Source organism: Anarhichas minor, unplaced genomic scaffold, assembly GCF_050575085.1.
Source record: "Anarhichas minor isolate MPS153535 unplaced genomic scaffold, ASM5057508v1 ptg000028l, whole genome shotgun sequence".
NCBI classification, from domain to species: Eukaryota; Metazoa; Chordata; class Actinopteri; order Perciformes; family Anarhichadidae; genus Anarhichas; species Anarhichas minor.
Window position 1 is genome coordinate 976011 of NW_027466474.1, and position 22235 is coordinate 998245.

Below are 22235 nucleotides of genomic sequence, written 5' to 3' on the forward strand. Positions count from 1 at the left end.
CTTGTTGGAAACACAGACAGTAACATGACTAGGGGGGGGGGGGCATTGTGAGTGTTTGTAAGCTAAGGATTCCCCTAGAAAGAAAGGCCCTCCCCCATTCCCCCACAGCAAATATCCCACCCCTATTAACAAAAGCCACGGTAAGCTAGTATGTGGCCATGTTATCCAGGCCAAGGGTGGGGCACTTTGTGTGTCTGAAATGTGCATATATATATATATATATATATAACTTTTTTTTTTTTTTTCAGCAGCCACTAATGAACTGCTTTTATTCATGCATATATTTTCAATTTAGTTATAATGCATTACTCACCAACAAGCTGCTGGCCCTTGGAGACTAAAGCTAATTAAGAGCAAATTAGTTGTTGTTTTTTACGTGCCACATGAAAACAATACAACTTAAAGAAATTATAAAGCATTTTTCATTAGATTGGAACTGAATTCACTTCCTTCGCTGACGGACTTCATTTGATTCCTGCTATTTACACATTTTAAATTATAATATGTATCACACATATTTAAATTGCAACAATCAAAATGAAAGACTTAGTATTTACAGTGCACCAAGAGAACACAGCAGACTTGTAATTAAGTTTCTAAATATTCAAATTGATAACTGCCATAGGGAAAAAAATGAGCAACTGATCCAGTAAGCCCAACACATTTCAGCAATCTAGGTTACTAAACAGATGAGTATTGGAGCTTAAATACTCTGTACGGTGAAAGCAAGATAGCACAATAACCTTTGAATGCTAGAAAACTGCCTCACTCTCCCTCTCCTAGTATTAGACTCACAATAGAAAGGGCAATGACAACAGGAAGATACGTTAAAGTAAAAATACAATGTAAGACAAAGGCAAAATATCTTTTGGGTCAAAAGCCAGAGCAGAAAATGTCTTTCTGCCAAACATTTACTCTTTTCCTTTACTCAGAACAACACAGTGTATTTTGTGAAGTGACCTAGTTAGTAATATCTCAACAATACCTTGTAGTACAATGCCCAACTAAAAGCAGAATACAATTCATATAAAGATATTCATATGATATTAACATTACACTTCTGACACTGCATTCATAACAAGAAAATGTTATTTAAAGGAGCTAAATTCAATTATTAAGAGGATAAATATAGCCGCAAAAAACTATTTGCTATGTAAGGATATAATGTCTACCTGAGCAGAGAATGGAGTCACTCTCCCTCTGTGTTTGTTTTAATCTGGGATTCTCCATTCTTTGTTTACATAGCGAGGCTGGCTGCGCTGGCTTTTAGTGCACGTGAGCGTGCGCCACTGGCTAGCTCATGGCTAGCTCAACTCTGCACTGCTCTCATACGGCGGTTGCAACTGATAATGCCGTCCCGACCGTGAGTGTTAGGGTAGCACCCACCCTCCAGTCCCCCCTCAGGTAAACAACACCTTTTGCTCTGTCAGCCCTGTGGTTGCTGTTTGAACTGTTAGCACCGTTAGCTAGCGAGCCGCCTGCTCTGCCGCCGCCATGTTGAGAGCCGTTGAGAGGCCATAGATATTCTACCAATCTCATATTTAGCACCTTTAAAACTGTTTTCATCTTTTTACTTGTGTTTATAGTGAATTTAGAACTTGTAGAACACTACAAACCACAGGACAGGACCATACAAACCATACAAACCATATGAACGCGTCTGCATTAACATAGACATTGCAATCCCTCGAGCCATGCTGTCAGCAGGGCTAATAAAAAGCTATGTTGCTAAATCAAATAAAAGAAGGGAAGGTACTTAGTGGACACAGGAGGTTAGACCATTTGGTTGGACAATATGCTACTACGGGAGGCCAATTGAATTATTAATTAAATTTGTTGCATTAAGTAATCAAACATTTATAAAGCATTACATTTTAACATCAATAAGTCATTACATTAATGTTGAAGCATTAGCATAATTACCATAAAGAAATAATCAAGATGATGGTGTGTTTCCTCTAGAAGGCCTAATTAAGCTGTTAGAGTTCCTTTAATCAGGGCAGACATACTATAGGCTACCACGGCTGAGGAAACTTTCAATATGTTCCTGCACACACTAAAGCTATAAATTACCACCATCCATTATGTTATTTGACAATTAGGGTCTGGTAGGTGAAACCATCACTCTAAAAGTAATTCACCTGTTCAAAATTGGTCTTTCCGTGCACCAGACTATCCCTGTATTATTTACAAACTATTTAAGCCAATGTGGCTACTTATATCATTCTCTTCTTGACTGCTTTCCAGCAGCTCAATTTCCCCACAGGGATCATTAAAATTTCATCTAATCCACCTGTCTGATCATCCATCCATACACCCATCTGTCCGTACTTCAAGTCAGGTCAGATGCTATTTATCCAGCACAGTTCATCCCACAGAAGCTTAATGTACCTCAATGATCTTTCAATTATTCCTCTGGGCCTCCCATTCCTCTCTCCACCCCTCGATTCATCGCTATATGTGTCATGTTGTTTGGCTTAGGCCTTGGTCTTTATCAGTATTGTGTGAGATCACCAAACCCAATTCCTATTGACGTTGAAGTGGAAATGAAGTTTAAAATCTTGAGTTAATAGTTTTGTGTCTATTTAATTAAATGATGACTTATGCATTTGTTGCCACACTGCTTCATACTCAAGACGTTTGCACAACCTTCTCAGATACATGCCATTGTTTTCAACATGGAAGTCTTCTTGCTCAGTGTAGAAACATCGTCATACATTTGACCGATGACCAAATGCATATCTCCCAAAATATACACTTTTGGTGGAATTAGGAAAAGACGCAATTCTTTGGCCGTCCAAAGAGTTACATAAGACCATGAGATGTAAAACCTCAACCCAGAGTAGACCACATAATGAGTTTGAATTAAAATCACCAAAAATAAGCAACAACGTACATATGCAGTGTCTGTCTACACATATTGTATGCATTTCCATGATAGGAATCCAATGACAAATCCTTGGTGATCGTATAATTGAATCTGTATGACTAATAAGATTAGGAGAATCCCATTTCAAAATCAGATCCCCCCCCTCCCTCCGTTATTCAAGGAGAGGTTGAGTTAATGCAGTAGAGTCACGGCCAGGGGGGGCGACGGGCTTAACCATTCTGTCTGAGAACCAGGGGGTGTTTAGGGTGGGCCGGGCGATTAGTGGTGACCCGCACTCGTGAACACCCCTGTCCAGACCTGACTCAGTCAGAAGGTCTACAATCACTGCTCTGTCTTTATTCCCATGGCGCGTTCAGTGTTTTAATTTGCCATTTTTCACACACATGCCTCTTCAGCTGCACACCCCGCTCCCATCGCACATGCGCTTTCCTGCCTACCATAGAGACCACCCTCTGCTCCATCCAGCCCCCCTTCTCCCCTTCTCCCCTCCTCCTCCTCCTCCACCAGGGACCAAGGAGGTTTTCAGCACTTGCCACGGCAGCTCGCAATGGACAGCACCACAACGACTCAGTGATCCCTCGCATCACCACCGGACGCTTGACAGAAACCACAACTGACAGGCAATCTCGGTGTTCAGTAGGGACATTTAGAGACAGTGGAGAAGTGAGACAGGGAGAAAGAAAGCGGAAGTGCTTCGTGGACTACATCTTATAAATAAATAAGGTTTATCTGCCCAAACAGGCATTTTCTTTGACATATCTCTCGTTGCTCTAAAAACAGAATCAGCACAATGGAAGAAGACCTGGATGAGGGGCAGACCCAGAAAGGTAAGAAAGTATTTCTTTGCATTTCCTTGAGTAAACCTGACATGGGTGTTTTGTCAGTGTGCCAGTGCTGCCTCTGCAGAGACGATTGCACAAATCTTAGCCCTTCCCTTTATGAATAGGAGAGCAGCTGTTTGTGGTAATTCCTTTGTCCGTTGAGTGTCAGCCCTCCACTGAAGAGTGCACGTCTCTATGTGCTGTTTGGGTAGTCAGACGGGTGTGAACCGCTTCAGCGAGGGGTAGACTGTCTTTGTTTGCCTCGATCAGGCTTTCATGCTTGTTGTGATGGCTGAGAGGGAAACACGAATAGTGAAGAAGCGACCCAAGCCTCTACACACTCTTTAATCCATCAGCTTTCAGGTTCTGTCCTTTGTGTCCAAATACCCAGACGTTGTATCTTTCAGCAGTGTTTTGCAATATTCAGTGAGGATTTGATGCAGGAACAGGGGGGGGGGGGGGGGGGGGGGGGGGGGGGTTCTCTCGCTGATTTGCTTTGTGCAAAGTGGAATTGCTATTTTTACTTGAAACTCCCCCACCACCTTTTCTCTGCATGAATGATTCAGTGTATGGTAGGGAGCCACAAAAGCAAGAGAGTGGGAGTATATATTTGTTTACACGTGGGCAGCAACATTTAGAATAAAGATGATCCTTTTTAATTGAAATGGATGCTGTCGTCGTCTGCGAAAGCACACACCTTTGTCTCTGCCTCCCTCGTCTCACTCCCTCTCAGATGTACTTCGTGAGGCAGGCATGGCTTCTCGTTTGTGTTCCTCTTCCCCTCCCGCCTCGTCTCCCTACAACCCAGCGCTCCTCACAGGCACACACATGAGCGGAAACAGTTGCCATGGCAGTGGCCAAGTGTAGTCATTATCTATTCTCTCTTCACCCACTCCTGCTGATGACATTTCAGTGCACACAGGAATAGTTCACTGTGTCTGAGAGTGTGGGAGGAAGAGAGACAGAAAGAGGTACAGAGGCAGAGGCAGACTGACAGACATTGAGTGACAGACGGGGGAGAAGGATTGAGGGGTTGAGCGGTTTTGGGAGGATATAGGAAGCACAATCATCTACAATGACTGATTATATGTTGATTATATGTTTGATTCTGTGATTAAAAGGGAGCGACAGAATTGCTGCGAGATCATTTATGAGGCTGCTGTTACCATGACGATTTGTAATGTTTATGGCGTATGCATCGTCAACCTTTGTAGATTTTTTGATCCAGCACTTTCTCGGTCGCCATTACTAGGTGTGTAGTCAGGCATTCCTATTCAGAAAGCAAAATGTGTCAGCCTTGGCCACTAACTGAAATGCTCACCCAACTGAAAGATGCAGCCATGCGAGCTGCGCATGCATTTTCTGTGTGCCACGTCCATTCATTTGGGCCAAGCTCAGGTTTATAAAGAGTTAGAGTCTCATATACTGCGAGCTCCCTTCATCGAGATTCAGCTCCCGGACGAATCTTTTCTTCTGAATATCTAAAAGATTGTAAAACATGCAAACGGAACAAACGTTTCAAAGATGCAAAAGAGGAACGTCATTTTTTTTTTATTTTTTTGCAGATGACGTAATTGTTTTTCTGTGGCTTGATAAACTTTAAATGGTTCATGGTTTTGACATTAAAACTCAAGCGGGGAAAAGATGTTCAGGATAAAATGCAGCTCGCATTAAGAAAAAAAAAAAAAAAAGTCCACATTGGCTGATGTTTGCTGTGTGATGCTGCTGTAAACATTCCCACCATTCAACGGGAGTTTGTTACAAAGTAAATGACCGACCCGTTACCTCAGAAGCTGACGTTCAATCTGGTCCAGCTGCCTGACAAATGTATGCAGTCACCTGGGCGACACGCCTTCATGAATCACTGCCCACAAGACACAACAAACAAAAGGACGATTTACATTAGTTTCTTTGAGTAACTTACTCAAATGATTTGCTTTCAACTTTCTTCAGTCTTTGACGTCACCATTACCATTTCAAACATTTGTATGACGACATGTATACTAGCGTGGCGACGATGCAAGCCGTCAGAGCTGAATGGGTAATCAATGTTTTTTCTGACTGAAGAGAATAATCTGCAAAAAGAAACTACTTGGGAGTAAAGGATGAACCAGGTAAAAGCTAAGGCCCTACCACAGTAGCTGACATGGTGACCTGCATAGACCATTTCAGCAGTTCCTCAAAAAATGATATCATTTAACTCCACTTATACAAGAATATTAACACAAAAAATACTTTGGGAAAAGCGGTTTTCTAAATGGCTTTTTAAGTCGATCTCATAAGATATAACTGGGTTCGGAAGGTGGTGTGTGTTTTCCCTGTGGGTGAAAAATGAGTGCTATAAGTAGACTTAAAGACAGGTCCCCATTTATTACCAGGCTACAATATGATCATGACGACATTTCAGGAGGTTTATTGGTTGATAAAGCATGACACAATGTAAGATAGATATGTTAAGACAAGGTGGCAGGGCTCACTGGTCAGCTAACCATGTGGGACTGTCGGCTCCTTTCCTGGTTACCGGAAGACCACAGATGATTGAAATGATTGCTCTGATGAAGCATGGTGAACTCGCCGCCCTGTCAGGTTTCGTTCCATGTCACTTTGATTTCATGCCTTTCGTTCTGTTAATACCTGTAAGGGTTTGTAGGAATCGTTGCTCGTTTTTCATGAGAGGTTAAAGCCGCCACCAGAAACCACAAATAAATAAGAGGAGAAAAAAAAAACACTTTGTCAGGAGCAGCAGGAAGAAGTCACTGTGATGCTGGCCTAAAGCCAGCTGCAGTCCATCAAAGATCAAGTCAGAGGGTGGGCAGGAACACTAAAAGCATTCAAGCGAGCATTGTTCACAGCAGAAGTTCCCTAAAACACAAGCACTATGACAGTATTTCTGTTCAGCCATGACAATTTTAAAAGCTTATGAACGTCACGCAACCTTGTTTACCTTTATAAGGGCCGCTCTGTCTTGACATTTACAGGGGCTTTTATTGACAACGGTGTACTATATTCACTATTAGACATTTATGCCACTGCTAAAAGTCAGTTTAATATAATTTAGTTTCTATACGCCACTCGAATAAACTGAAAATAGGCACTTCCTCCGCAGAAAAGGCGGCTGGGTCAATGAGTGCACTCGCAGGACGCTAATACCCTTCTGTCTTCCTCTTCTGAGGCTGCAAATCTCAGATTATGAGTCAGATGCACCAGGTGGGCACTGCTCACTTCAGCTTCTAGCCAAATGTAGCGGTGCACACTATGTACCACAGGGGCCCAATCAGCAACAGGAAGCAAACCAACGGCCTACGGTTGCAAAAGCCGTGAAAGGCAGAGGTGACATTATTGGAGTTTTGCAGAGAAGTTCTGCAAATCAGCATAAGAATACTTTTAAAGAACAAACCAAACAACATTCTGGAGATCGCTCACACTGGTGTTGTTAATCATCGCTGAATGGAAAAACTGAGAAAAGGCACACCTGTTAGCATTTCTTGAGCCAAGAATCTGCTCTGCAAGGCACCGCTTGTCCTTCTGTTTGATCAGTTTGATCAGGCCACTAACTTGGCAAGTCCACACACGACAACAATGTCACTGATATTTTTGACAATCTACATAAAACGTGTCACGACATGAGCACAGCAGACACGATGCACAAGTGTTGCTGTATTTTTGAATGGTTCCCCTGGTTTTATACACACATTTGTATTGCGGTTCAGGCACAGTGAATTAAAAAGAGGCTGCTTTGGTTTGTCGATACACAGGACCACAATTGATTCCTCATTTAACACATTTAATGAATTATTTATTTTACAAGATATTATCAATTTGTACTACATTCACCAATAAATCTCTTCATTTCTAAGTACTAGCACATCTAAGAGGAGTTCTTTTGGCATTTAGTGGGGTTGGTCATCTTGCGTCAAAGAGCTTCCAACCCTGAAGAATTAAATTGACGTAGACTTCACTTGGGAGTTTGTGTCTATGATGGCCTGAATGCTTTTTTTCCAAGGCTATACCACTCTGACATAATAGCTTCAACTCACAGAACAGTGCTCAGTGCTCAGTGCTCACGCTACAGCTACATAACCCTTATCCTTGCTCGTCTCTCCCTCCCTTTCTGACTCATTGTTCTGAATCCTAACCTGCCCCGGCCCAGAAGAAGTCGAGGGAGTTCCACCAATTGTTCTTGTGAAATTTGCCGGAGCTATAAGTGGAGAACTTTTGAGGGTTTTCTCATTGTTCTCGCCGGAATAACTCCCTAGTGTTGATTTTCAGACAGAGGAGAACAGGTGTTGAGCCTTACCTGATCCCTGCAATGATGGTATCTTAAAGTTTGATAGTAAATAGTATAGTATGATAGTGCAGCCATTCAACATGATAGTGATTTTTGCATTGTCCTATTTTAATACTAGGACTACAATATATATGATTATTTACTTGCTAAAGGTGGTCATTTCAAAGATACAAAGAAGCTAAAAATTTAGTAAAAGTATGAAATTTCGATCAAGCTAAAAAAATGTAGGTTATTCAAAGTAGCGTGTATTTGGAATCAATAAATAATAAATGTAATGCAACTCTACAGATTGGTGTCACATTCAATATACTGAAGACAGGATATTATTGTTATGATCTATTGTTTGGGATCTGTGGCTTAAATCCCTACACCCCGTGGTGCGCGCTGCCTATAATGTTGGCGATGAAGACATCTAAGCGGATTTCACCCCGCTGCACGCTTAAAATGCACAAATTGAAAGTAAAAAGGAACAACCCTTGTGTCTTCTCCTGAGGTTTTTTTGACATTTTGCTCCGCAGTTCCTGGAGTGAACTCAGCACAGACAAAAGACCCGTCCCTGCTCGGCAGTCACGCAGTCATGTTCAGACTCTTCCATCCTTCAGTGGAGAAGAAAGAGAGGAAATCAGTGGCTGAGCTTTCGGACCTGGCCTGTAGCGTCCTTTTTGCCCAGAGGGGTTCTCTGTGTACTGTCTCTCAGTCACTATTGTCCCACTGAATTTGTTGACATACAGTAAGTGGGTCATGGCTCTGAAGTACCCGGTCTATTCTCAGATTTTGCGCTGCGGTTGACATGGCAACCATACTGGTTGATTAAACATGCGCAGAGGAGATGGGGGGGGGGGTGCGGGAGCTGAAAAAACCTGCTCGCTTCAGGGGAAGGGGGGCTGCGCATTAAATATAGGAAAGCAACGAGACATGTATTCACCCATTACTCTCAGACTGACACAGACACACCATCCCCCCCACTGAGATCTCTCTCTCTCTCTCTCCCTCTCTCTCTCTCTCTCTCTCCCTCTCTCTCCCTCTCTCCCTCTCTCTCTCTCTCTCTCTCCCTCTCTCTCCCTCTCTCCCTCTCTCTCTCTCTCTAGGAGCGGGCTCACTGCCACCCCACCCCCAAACAAAATTTATCTGGTAACGAGGAACTAATAACTGCTAGCTGAATGCGCAAAAATTGAGTCTGATTAGATGTCTTGCAGTGTATGTGAAGACAACATGCACCAGACATAAAAAAATAGATCATTTTCTTTTCAGTCATCCCCCTTATTGAATTTGGTTAATTTCCTCCTCTAACATGGCATCTTATTAATTTTCTTTGTGGCTAAAGCCGCATAAAAAGTAAAGCCTGTGTGCTTCAAGGAGGCAACAAATCTATTTTAATTAAGGAAAGAGACAAATTATCCCAAATCATCTTTCAAAAGTAATTATACGGAATAACCACAATATAATTTGTATGTTATATTCTGCTGTGGGACCAGCCCTTTTATGATATTTTTGTATTTTATGATATGATATGATATATATATATATATATATATAAATAAACAAAGGTAAGCCAAATAAGAAAGTATCAGATATGTCTATTGGCCTTAATCCCGCCCTCCAGCAGGATAAAAAAAGTGACAGTTCTGACACTATTCAGTGTGTCGCTGATGCCATCGAGTGAAACAAAGCTAAAGTAGTAAAGATCACTACGTTACTGGAGCTCAGTTAAACAGCAACAGTTTCATTACAAACATCAAGTGCAATCTTGACTGTTGTGTCACAAATAAACAATTCAGAGATCGATTAAGCCTTCCACAAATTAAGTTCCACAAAGTTTTAAGTTTAGAGGGTTATTCACTGTCACTGATGCAGTACACATCATAGCAATAAACTACTTGGTCTGCACATGTCTCATCAGCCACTTAGGAGAGAAGACAGGATGAACAGAATCAAGGCTATATGAAGAAAAATTATGCTTTCAGCTTGTTAGAAGAGTCAGTTAGTGAAAGAAAATGTAATATTGGAATCACAAAAGGTAAATCTGAAAGCTTTGGTGGCTCTTAAAACTTTTAAATATGCCTAAATATGCTCGACCCGGCTAAAAAAAAGAGTCAAATACAAATATAAATATAAAGCAACTGATGAAATTGAAAAGTATTATAATTATCAATATGAACAAACAATATCTAACTCATCAGAGCCTTAAAAAAGGCAGCATATCCTTTGATATTTAACCCCAACTGTCTCCCGGATGTTAAAGTCATGTTTTCTTTGAAGGACGTCCTGAATATAAGGATAACCTCATCCCTCCTGTGTTGACTGGGTCAGTGAGAGTGTCTGAGAGTGTGTGTTTGTGTCCCTTTTGCCTGTCGGATATGACACTGACAGATGGAGGAGAAGTAGGAGGTGGGAGGGGCCTTGGGAGGGGGTCATCTTTTCTCTTTGTATTAGGGAGATGCCTTCTGTTGATTGGACCTCTGTGTTTGGGGTCATATAGGCTTCATTTGTTATGTGTGGGAGGGATAAATTATCTAAAACCCCACCGTCTCTTAAAATCTTGTCTCTTTGTTCAACATTCATTAGACTAATCCTCATGTTGCCAGATTTTCAATTTTAGCAAGTATTATTCATTTAATTACCACTCAGTGAGGACAATTGTTCCAACACAGAATCAAATACAGAACTAAAAGCACTCAAATCTGAGTGTAACTGGGAAATCATTTTAAAGTTATGAACCTTCAATGCTTTGGGGATAGCCTCCAGACTGTAATAATGTACAAAAATGAACCAATTTTAGTCAGCAATTATCCTATTCTGCCATGAAAACAATAACTTATAATACCAGAAATAGTAGAATTTCTCCATATTGTCTCCTGCTTGACCAATACTAAGTAAAGAGCACACATAAGAGTCTTCATCACCGCCTCTATAGTTCATTTAAATAGCCAAAATCAATTAACTTGACTTGCTGTCCGTCTGTGCTTCAAAAGACAAGCAGTATTACATCCGTGAGCAAGATCAGTTCAAACAATTGAACGTCCTCATCAAGCAGGGGATCTTTTATTTTCATCGCAGGTAATGTTGGGTTAAGCAGAAAGCATGAATAATGAATGCGAGAGGCTTGTGCTCTGCTGCTCTGTGCCGCTTCTAAATTATGGATCAAGCACCCAGTAGCTCTCAGAGTCACCGGCGCACCGCCACTTGTCATTTTTCACCAGCTCCATCTGCAGTCAGTTAAGATCAATGAGGAGTTACAGAGAGGAAGTGAGAGGATGTGCTGGTATGAGAGCAGGTTTTGTCCAACGAAATGAAACACGCTAGAATGCAAGACCAGAAGACAAAACAGTAGCCTTGACTGCATCTTCCACTTGAGACTCCATGATGTCATATTCATTATTCACTAGTAATTTTAACATGTCATTTTTAATTAGCCTTTTCCTAATAAACCTCCCCCCAAAATGAAAAGTAGGCTATCAATAAAACATGGCTGTTTTTACATCCACTGACTAATGCTCCCGTCTTACCCTGTAACTTCATCTTCAACTGGTTCCATGGAACAACTTAATATGCTGTAGCTGGTAAACTCTTGTAATGCAAACCAGCCAGCCAGGTCTGGTATTTGTGTGGGTGATAAGCAGTAATGACCCCCGACTGTCGATTTGATTGGTAATGTTGTACATCGGGGAAAAGTAAAATACATTTAAGATGAAGTACAGCAAGATGCCAGCTCCAGCTGGTTTAATCTGTGTGCAGAAAAGTAAATAATGCAGAGGTAATAAAACCTGATTGAGGCCATGACATAAATCATTTATATTACTGCTCATCTCCCTTCATGTAGAGTCCACATGAAGGGAGAGATGAGCACAGGCTCCGAACATCTACCGCACCAAATTTAACCAGCAGGTCTCAAAGGTGAATAAAAAGAAAAACGACATGAATTTCCTCTAAAAATGAGAACACTTTGCTCACCATGCATGGTTGTAGTAACTGCTCCCACTCCCAGCAAACAAAAAGTCTATTTTGAGATTAAATACAAAAACCTAATTGGACAAATGACAATAAATATTGTACTTTTTACAGTTCCGCTCACATATGGCGTTGAGGACAATCTAGAGTATTTAATCATCTGACTAGTCACCTTGTTTGTATAAGTACAGACAAGTGACAGTTTGACCATTTTCACTCACTTAAACAGGAACAGAGGGTAAATGTGACGTCATTCACTGCTCCCTGAAATGAAAGGTAACTCGACATAACGAGTTTGAGGGAAAGGGTGGTGACAGAATCACTTTCAGCCCAAGACATGTTGAAAAAATGGCGACTGGTACGGCACCGTGCATTTCTGGCTACAGTCGTTTAATGGAGCATGTATATTTTCTCATTTCCAGTAGGCGATTTGATGGGGGGGGGTGCATGGCGTTGATGCCGTCCCCCTTGTTAGCAAAAAGACCAAAATGCAGCATCCCTCTTGTTTACCTGCCACCCCATCTCTCCCTCCCCTAGCAGCAGAGACCATACGTTGTTAAGCTGTGTACGTTAGTCTACTCTGCCTGACTCATTGATCTAAGAATCAACACTCCAAGGCTCTGAAATATCAGCAGCCTCCTCCACGTTCCGGCTGTGACGAAGCCGCCGGAGCCGGTGGCGTGCACTCTAGACGATGCTTGTGATTCCACCAGACGTGAGGCAGCACTGAAGTAGCAGACAGATTTGTTATTGCAACTTTTTTTCTCTAAGTCCCGCTTTTTGTCCTGAGGAGGGGGGGGGGTCGATGATGAACGATCCCTCCCTCATTACAATTTAACGAATCGCCTACTGCTTATTCCCATGCATATCTGGCAAAGTCAATCTGATTTATTTCTAGTGCAGGCGTTATGATAAAGACAGTAGTACATTTTTCAATCTAGAAAATAAGTGAAAGATGAAGACAACAATAAACACTCCTAAACCACTGCTGAATGGTAACACTTGCAAGTTACAAGAATCAATCTTTTATCAAAAGCAACAAATTGACACTGCTTCCACGGGAGCAGTCCAAAAGTATTCCAGGAAAAAACTAACAAGCAAGTTGAGGACAAGTGGTGTCATCAAAATGACGATGCAATAAATAGTTTGACATAATAATCTTAACAGAGGGATTCATATTTTTAGGACTATTAAAACTACGCTATCCGTTGGACTTAAATTGCCTCATTCAAGAGGCAGCACCAGTGTTACTGGCAGATAGGGAACTCCCGGCCATTTGAACCCACCGCAGGTGAACAGAGTGACATGAATCCAAGTGTGAATTGGTGTGAAAGCACCCGGGAGTGGATGTCAGATGGCACCGTCAGTACCCGATAGTCTAAAAGGCACCGAAGGTGAGGTGTTTCCTGAATTTGATATCCCTTGCCAGGTAATGTCCCATTCCCCTGGGCTGAGAAAGTGGGTGTGATGGAGAAATATCGCGGCAGCGAGGACACAGGAATGTTGTAAACAGCAAACAGCTGGCGGCACAGCAACCATACCCTGTTTCTTTGGAAGAAAACCTACAAAAAAAACCACCTATCCAGACGTGTACCTCCTGTTTAAATCATCCACTTGCGCATTCATTTGGCATATCTCCAACAGTGCACAACTGAACCCAGAAAACTCCCACAAACACAGGCTAAAAACAGAGAAGAGAAGCATGTCCAACAGGTATAACCTAAGTCTATTAATACCTATATCAACTGAGGTATTTATATTTCGTAAAACTACAGCTGACCTGGGTGGATTCGAAGCGTGAGAAGCTGCAGATGTAATTGGGAAATAGCATATGTATTCTCAGCAAACCTTTCCTGGATAAAATAGGTTAAAAATAGAGCAGGGAGGCAGAACAGACATTCTACAGTCTAGCACTGGATTACATCAGCGAGGATGCAGATAATCTAGGTAAGCCTGGGCGAGGGTCTAAGCTGCACCAAGCGTCTGAGCTGCACCAAGCGTCTGAGCTGCACCAAGCGTCTGAGCGCTCGGCGCAGCCCAGCAGGCGAACCAGCTACTTGGTATTCCACTCAGGAGCCTGAGCAAATAACCCTTCTTCTCCTCCTCCTCCTCCTCTTCCTCTTCCTCAACTCTCTGCTTCTGACTCTGATCCAAACACGCTTTGTAACGCAGGTGAAGACAGCGAGATAACCATGAAAGAGATGGTGCTAAAAACACCCTCGATTAACGATCCCGGAACATTTGATCATCTCTTCAACTGACGATGAAACCTGACTGCGCTGTCATGGAGTCTCTGTTCTGAAACGAGCACAGCCGCGTGAATGCAGATGAATTGAATCACGGGCCATGAGAGTTATTTAACCGATCAAGAGGAATTTTCTATAGTTGCGGTGAAGGAATTACATTTGTGCATTTCACGTGCGTGTATTGATTTGGACTTCAGATGTGTATGCACATTTAGAAAGCAGCTCTGCAATGTAATACAGCTTTAAATGAAGAGATATGAACGGATTCACAATGGGCTGGGCTTTGTGAAAAATGTGTCTGTGTGGTTAATATACTGCATTGAACTGCAAGCCCTATTAAGTCTGGGTTTGTTATGTGCTTCCACAGGAAATAAACTCCACTTCTCTTGTTGTTACTGTGAGAAATGGCGGACTCAGAACCCCAAAACACACACACACACACACACACACACACATACACAAGCACAGCGGGGAGACTCATAAATCTAAGCAATTCATACAGACACACTCGCATGCACGAGTATTTACAGACTCAGCTTCTCTGTGAGCAATCTGTGCGACAGGAGATTGAAGTTGGGGCCGAGCTGCGATTAGTCACCTTAAGGGCCCCTGGGGACAGGAAGCAAAGAAGAATGGGGTGAAAGGTCAGGATCCCTATGTAAAGCTCAGGCTGAGTTTTTAGTGCTGGATAAAATGTCAGCATCCTCCGTAGCGCCGCACAACTGACAGAACGAATATTTCGCACAAACCAAAAATACGGGGAAAATGTGAAGCCAGATCACTGCATAGATCGAGTGGCCATTAAATATCTTACTCCATTTTGTGGCTTCAAATGCTGTAGTCTGTAGTCGAGCTGTCAAGTTGTTGCATTTTGTGCATGCATGCATGCAGTATTGCCCCCCAACTGAATGTTTGAGATTCTCAAAAAGGAAATGGCAGTACAGTGTCCTCGCCCCATGGCAAAGTTTTGTTGAATTATTTAAAATTCTGCAAATTTGTGAGATTCTGTCTCCACACGAGAATGTTCACCAATCCTGGATTTTGTTTGAAAAGTTGAACTGTCCTTTTCTGTCTTTGTTGATCAATAGTTGATTTTATTTGTTATCTCTTTGTGTGTCTTCAGGATGCCTTGAATGCTGCATCAAATGCCTGGGTGGGATCCCATACCCGTCTCTCATAGCCACCATCTTGCTGTATGCCGGCGTGGCCCTGTTCTGCGGCTGCGGACATGAGGCCCTGTCTGGCACCGTCACCATCCTCCAGAACTACTTTGAGGTGGTGCGGAGCCCTGTGGATGCACTGGACGTCTTCACCATGTGAGTAGAAAAAGGATCGCAACGGATTTAAGGGTCACACATTTTCCACACTGCACCAAACCTAGAGTTTTGCTGTCGAACAATATGGCATCCGTATTACTAGATCAAAAGAAGAGGATAACATTACTTGAGCCACAGTTAAACCTCCCCGTCTTTTGGCAGTTTCACGCAAAGACACGAACAAAGTGTAACAGTGTGTTGTCGTGGATGTTTTCAGTGCTTCTCTATTCATTCTTCAGGATTGACATTATCAAGTATGTGATCTACGGCATTGCATCGGCTTTCTTCGTCTATGGCATCCTGCTGATGGTGGAGGGCTTCTTCACCAGCGGAGCCATCAAGGACCTGTACGGGGACTTCAAGATCACCACCTGCGGACGCTGTGTCAGCGCTTGGGTACGACTAAACGCTTAAGTGCTTATCAAAAGTCCAGTTCAGCTAACGGGTCGGTTGTGTTGTATCCACTGTTCGTGCTATCATATTAATATCTACTACTGTGTATACGCTTCCATTGCTGCAGCACATTTCAAGGACTCACCTGGTAATCAAAAGGGAGTTACCCTCAAAAGGTTGAGTGGCTGAAGGTTTCTTTTTTTCAGCCATGGTGGCAGTCACCACTCACCACTGCTATGTGTCTAGCTCATTTTGTATTGGTTTACACTGTCAGGAGTTTTCAACAGAAAGTAAAGCAAAATTGAACACATTTTTACGTCAAATGTTAATCAAATACCTAAGATTATTGCTTTAGCTTATTACAAGTCAACTTCATATGTAGAACATGTAGAAATTGAGTAAGAATGACATATCAGGCAGCAACACTGTGCTCCAAATATGTTCATTTGCATGCGTCTGTCTAAATTATCTGGAAAAAAAAGGAAATCCCTGATGCACATACGCAGCTGAAGTGCTATAAAATCACACTGAAAACATCTATCAAAATAATTTCATTACACTGCAATAACAATAAAAAATTAGGAGCGCTCTCATACGGAGCATATCAGAAGAGCCTGCAGCAATCCTAACAAGATTATCTCTGGGATAATAATTGCTTAGCAAATCTGAAGTTCCACAGGGAGGCAAAGGAAATGAGCTATGCTGTGGTATTTGTGGTCAACGGGGTCATTAAGTGTGTATGTGCTAATCTTGTGCCCATGGAAATATCCAAACCCAAATAAGACTGGTTGGCTGAAATGAGCAAGGGGTGACTTGGGAGGTTCACACCAGAACATTTGTATCCCATAACACCCATATGTTCTTTCATAATGCGCTGAAACCCCGTTCTACAACAGTGGGAGCAGTATTAGGAGTGTATACGGATACAGAAAACTTCAGTTCAATCTTACATTTATGACAAATAAAAGTGTTAATCAACACAGTACCAAAGTGTGATCTGTGTTCCTCTGTTGCCACTGCAGTTCATCATGCTGACATACATCTTCATGCTGGCTTGGCTCGGAGTGACTGCTTTCACCTCCCTCCCAGTCTTCATTTATTTCAACATCTGGAATATTTGCCAAAATGCTACCGTGCTGGAGGGGGCCACACTCTGCCTGGACCCACGCCAGTATGGTAAGGATGGATATTCTGTCTCCATTTCTTCAACCCCCCCCCCCCCCCACTGTTCAGATCTCAAGCTCATCTATGTTGTACTGTGGAAATTGCTGCTATTACCTTCATTATCTAGCAGACTATAAGGTTTAAACTAGCACATTTTGTCTGTTTCCGTAAAAAAAAAAATCTTAATGGATAATGCAGTCAGTCTAATAATCTATGATATATTTCACACTTTATTTGCAAATAATTAAATACTGTAAGTGACATAATTTGAAGGTGATCCATCTTTTTATATATTAATATATTTGATCCACTGTTGCTCCTCGAATTACTTTAATACTTTAATGATCCACAATAACATTATGTAAAGCTGGGATAAAGGTCCACCATATCAGTAGTTTATATGGCTGGCTCATTACTTTTAATTAGTGCCACATCTTTCAGACCATTAGCCACCGGCGGTCATTAATACCGCCGCTGTGTCAACAACCATTTCAGCTGCCACCATCATAATAGAGGCCTGTGTTTTGCCTTTGTGAGACATAATGTACATTAAGTCTCTATTATAATGGTTTAATTGTACATGAACCTTTTGCCGCTTTTTGCACTTTATTGTTCTCTGCTCTTTGTCTACATTTTGTAGCACATTAGTGTCCATACAAGTGTTGTTCATTCATTTCAGGTATTGTGCCAATTGCTGAGGCGAAAACAGTGTGTGCTGGATCAGAGAAGTTCTACAAGATGTGTGAATCCAATGAGGTAATGTGACAGTAATATCCAAGAATAGAACAATGTCACCAAACACTGTAGATTACATAAATTCAGAATTACGCCATTGAAATAATAAAATGTGATGAAATATTGTATGGTTACTCTAAACCATTGTCTTAGTTCATTTACAGAACAACTTCTGTATAAATATCTGTTACCGGGATATAAAATAACGTGATTCTGGCCAAATAGCCCACCTCTACATGCAATTTCATGAATGTTAAATAATAAATTTGATCATTATGGGGTTTGTGGATGTATAATAGAATGAACTGCATGCATTTCCACTGGCAGAGACGTCCACTAGTGCTTGAAGAGTAACGCGTGCTGTGATTTGTTTTTGCTACAGCTGGACATGACATTCCACCTGTTCATCTGTGCCCTCGCTGGAGCAGGAGCTGCTGTTATTGCTATGGTGAGGCATCAATAAAACTCACACCTCTCTCTCTCTAGGGTCGAAAAAATAACAATGCACCTCAAAACATAACTATAAATCTCGAAAAAATCAACCACAAAACAGAAGAACACATTTCTGTGGGATATATATTTTTTACTACTTTGATGTTAGTCATTTCTGCATTTGTTAGGAGGTTTTAAAATAGGGTAATTGTGGGGAAATACGGCAGCTGGGTAAAGAGCTGTGTTTTGTTGTGGTTTGTTTTCGTGACCGGCCCCGTGTTGTGTTTGCCTGTGAGAGGAACGACTGGGGATGGGAGAGAAGGCATTTTGGCGCAGTGAAAAAGACGGGGTTTGTCTGCCTCCCTCCTTCGGAGGCACCAGGCATGTCATGCCGTAGTCATGGAAACAGGGAGAAGAAAGGCTCACAAGATTGTTGCAAACATCGCTCGGTAATTTGTGAGGAGCCATTTTCTGAGAAACAAAAAAAAAGTGTTTGCTATTCGGGGATGCTGTTGCAAATTGTGGCAGGAATCTTCTTTGTACATACTGATTTATTTATTTATTTTTTAATTGTGAGCTGGTGGCGGCGGAAAAAATCATCAACTCAGACAGACTGATGCATCCCAATAACGAGCTGCCCAAAAAATTGCTTCAAAGCCACAAATACAAAAAAATAAAAACTGTTCTTCAAAATCCAGTGTTTGAATCTCAGTCGCCTAATTGGTCTTTCTGCTCATCAGAAACAAAGAGCAGTGCAGCTATGAAACTGTCAGTGCTTGTGCAAAGAGACGCTGTGTTACAACCTCAGTCATTAAAGCACAATACATTCATTATATTCTTAGCTGCCATGGTAACAGGAGTCCGAAACACCATCTAGCATTATGCTGCCACCTGCTGGGTCATTGGAATTTACAGGGTCAATACACCCAAACAAGCTTTACAAGTCCATTCATTGCATTTTAAATCAAAATATAAAGTTGTTCATTTGCGTCCACAAAAAGATAATAAAACTGAGAAATGAATACTATTATCTACATTATATTCTATTAAGATGTTATGGAATACATAATGTGTTTTCACAATTAAATTCAACTGAGAAAATATGAACACAAAGCATAGATTTTTGTTTAAATCGCCTTTGCATTGGCGTCACACTTGATCATTTTCCACATCTCACAGATCCACTACTTGATGGTGCTGTCTGCCAACTGGGCCTACGTGAAGGACGCTTGCCGAATGCAGAAGTACGAGGACATCAAGTCAAAGGAGGAGCAGGAGCTTCACGACATCCACTCCACTCGCTCCAAGGAGCGTCTCAACGCCTACACATAAAGACCAGCGGGAGGCCTGGCCCTGCCACTCCGGCCTCTCTCCCTCTCTTTCTCTTCTGTCTTTCTATCTGTCTCTCTCTACCATCCCCTCCCGAGGGGGGGCGGATGGCGCCTAGGGCCCTCGCCACCGCTGATGTCACTGGTGCGTCATATGACAATGTGGTCTGGGGGGGACGTCACACAAACCTCCTCAGTCACAAACAGCATTTCAGATGAAAAAAAAAAGCCCCTTTACCTCTCTCATGGATGGTGTTATGATTATCATTATGGCAGTTTTATTGATCTTGATACAAGTTGTTTAGTGCTGATAGTAGTTTTAGTGTAGTTTGTAGAATCAGAAGTAGCAGTAGTATATCACTTTTTTTTTTTTTTTTACTTTGAATAATTTGCGTATAGTTGTTTTATTTTTCTTATTTCTTCTTATTTTTTATTTGATGTCATTTTGCGCTCATGCATAATTTATTTTTACTGATTTCTGAGGGGGTCAACAGGGGCTTACAAGGGTTTTCAAGCACATTTCTCGTGTCGTGTGTCTGGAGATTTCATGTTCAAAAACGATGTACTGTATGTGAACGGGTGGTTAGTTTTGAAAATATTTTAAATCTCACAACGCAAACCATGAGGCATCATAAGCCTTTGTCATGCCAGTATTCCCAGGGATTAAAACTGCTTTCACATGGAAGTAATTCAATTCGCTTTTCTATTTGAAGTCATACAATAGCAAGACAACACAGTGATAAATACAAAATCATTCGAGTCAAACAAATATTTGCTAGACGTGCCAAGCCTGTTAAACAGGAAACAATGACTCTGTTAGATATCAAAGATGCGATTCGTCAATTAAAGATAAATCAGCTGGTATTTTATGATAATCTTGCCAATTTAATGTATTGTAGGACTGTGAATGGTTCCATGGTCTTTGAATCATGAGCCACAAAAGCACACGCAAACATACTTTCATAAGCCCCTTTTTTAATTTCTTAAAAGTGGAACTTTATGAATACAAAACTCCTGTTTTTGCAGAACTCTGCACTGTATATATATGAAAGCATACCTATATGTTAAGCACTGAAGAGGTCACTGTGGGTCAGTCCGCTCCGCATCTATCCGTCCCAAACCGAAAAAGAAACCCTGACAGTTGTTGGTGTAATGGCACTCCTTGGTGAATTGTCAGATGTGAGAAAAGTGTGTGTCACAGTAATTTTGTCCATGACATTAGCTTTATTGCTTACACATCCTGATGTCATACCACTACAAAAGGTGGCCCGTCGGTTCATTGCCTGGCAAAATTTGTTTTTGTCGGTATTCCTAAAAGCTAGTTTCATGCACTTATTTGACCATTTCTGTGCTCTCTCTAGATGTAAGTGCATTGGTGTTCAACTCAAAGTTGGATAACTGTACTGTTAGTAAAGACTGTGAATTTAGATGTTTTTCGTGGCATGGACATGCATTAATATAGTCTTATTGACTCAAACGTTTCTTTATTTCACTTCTTAATTTTCACACTTTTGACTGTCTTGCTGGATCAACCCTTTGTTTATATGTGCAGTAATAAACCTCCCACGCTTAACGCGTTATGCTACTGATATTAGAGACTGTAGTCTTTGAGTTGTGTCTATTTAGTTTGTGATGAGCTCTCAACCATGTCTTAAAACTAATACTTGTACCAACATTGCTTACTCTGTAATCTGAAAAAATGCTTTCAGCTTTCTCCTCGTATTAGTCTTTTGTACTTTCACTACGAATGCTTAGTAGCAGGCTTTAAATTGAATATGTTTTGTACATTCATGTGCCAACAGCTTGAAGTGGCTTATTTGACCTGTATGATCAAATTTGCTTGCATTAATAAAATTCACTTGTGTACTTGTTAATAAATACATTTTGTGTCTTGTGTCCATTTTGTTTTGATGGGCAGGTTAAAGGGATTTTGCAGTACTGCGGGTAGTATTATAGGATTTGTAATAGCTACCGTATGAGCCAAAAATCAATCGGCGTTAAATATGGTCAGGGAGAATTCTTTTAAGAGAAGAAAGGAAATGAATGTTCATGACCAGGAGATATGCTCAGTACTACCTCGTACCACTAGATGTCTCTCTTTGCTTTTAGTCGTTCCAAATACAGAGTTGGGAGCCTGACGTTTAGAGTCCAGTCCACAGTATCACATCTGCATGAGTGAGATAATGAGGCACTCTCAAAGACTTAACAGTTGACCTGATACAGTATATCAATCTATGTTCATTATAAGGCTGTATGTCTGTTCGGTCGAAACTGCAGATTCCATGAAATGTTGTTTACAAATATAAATTGACACTAGTCTAGATGAATTGATTTTGGTGGCAAAGCAGATACTGAATTTCTACCATTTTGCAGCAAAGGCTGAAGAGAAATCCCAAAGTTGTGTTTGCAAAGTCACAGAATCAGTTTTAGTTAAAATTGTAATGATAGTAACACCATCAAGATAGAGGTGTATCTAAAACTAAAGGAAGTTTGCACACTCTGGGTTTCAGGGCAATGTTTAAATTGTGAGAAACATGTGCTGTAACATGTGCAACGCTTACATTTCTATCAACATAACAAAAGCTAGGTAGAAAATACTCTTACAACACGTACAGACACATTCAAGCCAACCCTTTCAAAATGAGCTAGGAGCGAGAGCTGTGTGCGCCAGTGT

At 41.4% G+C, this 22235-nt stretch overlaps 1 protein-coding gene across 1 annotated transcript; it reads left to right on the forward strand.

Moving 5' to 3' along the window:
- Positions 1 to 3431: 3431 nt before the first annotated feature.
- gpm6aa (glycoprotein M6Aa) lies at positions 3432 to 21439 on the forward strand. The gene is made up of 7 exons (XM_076103811.1): positions 3432 to 3717; positions 15317 to 15509; positions 15749 to 15905; positions 16925 to 17078; positions 17746 to 17822; positions 18184 to 18249; positions 19413 to 21439. The coding sequence occupies exons 1-7, from the start codon at positions 3681 to 3683 to the stop codon at positions 19563 to 19565; spliced, it is 837 nt and encodes a 278-aa protein (XP_075959926.1). The 5' UTR covers positions 3432 to 3680; the 3' UTR covers positions 19566 to 21439.
- The last annotated feature ends 796 nt before the right edge of the window (positions 21440 to 22235 follow it).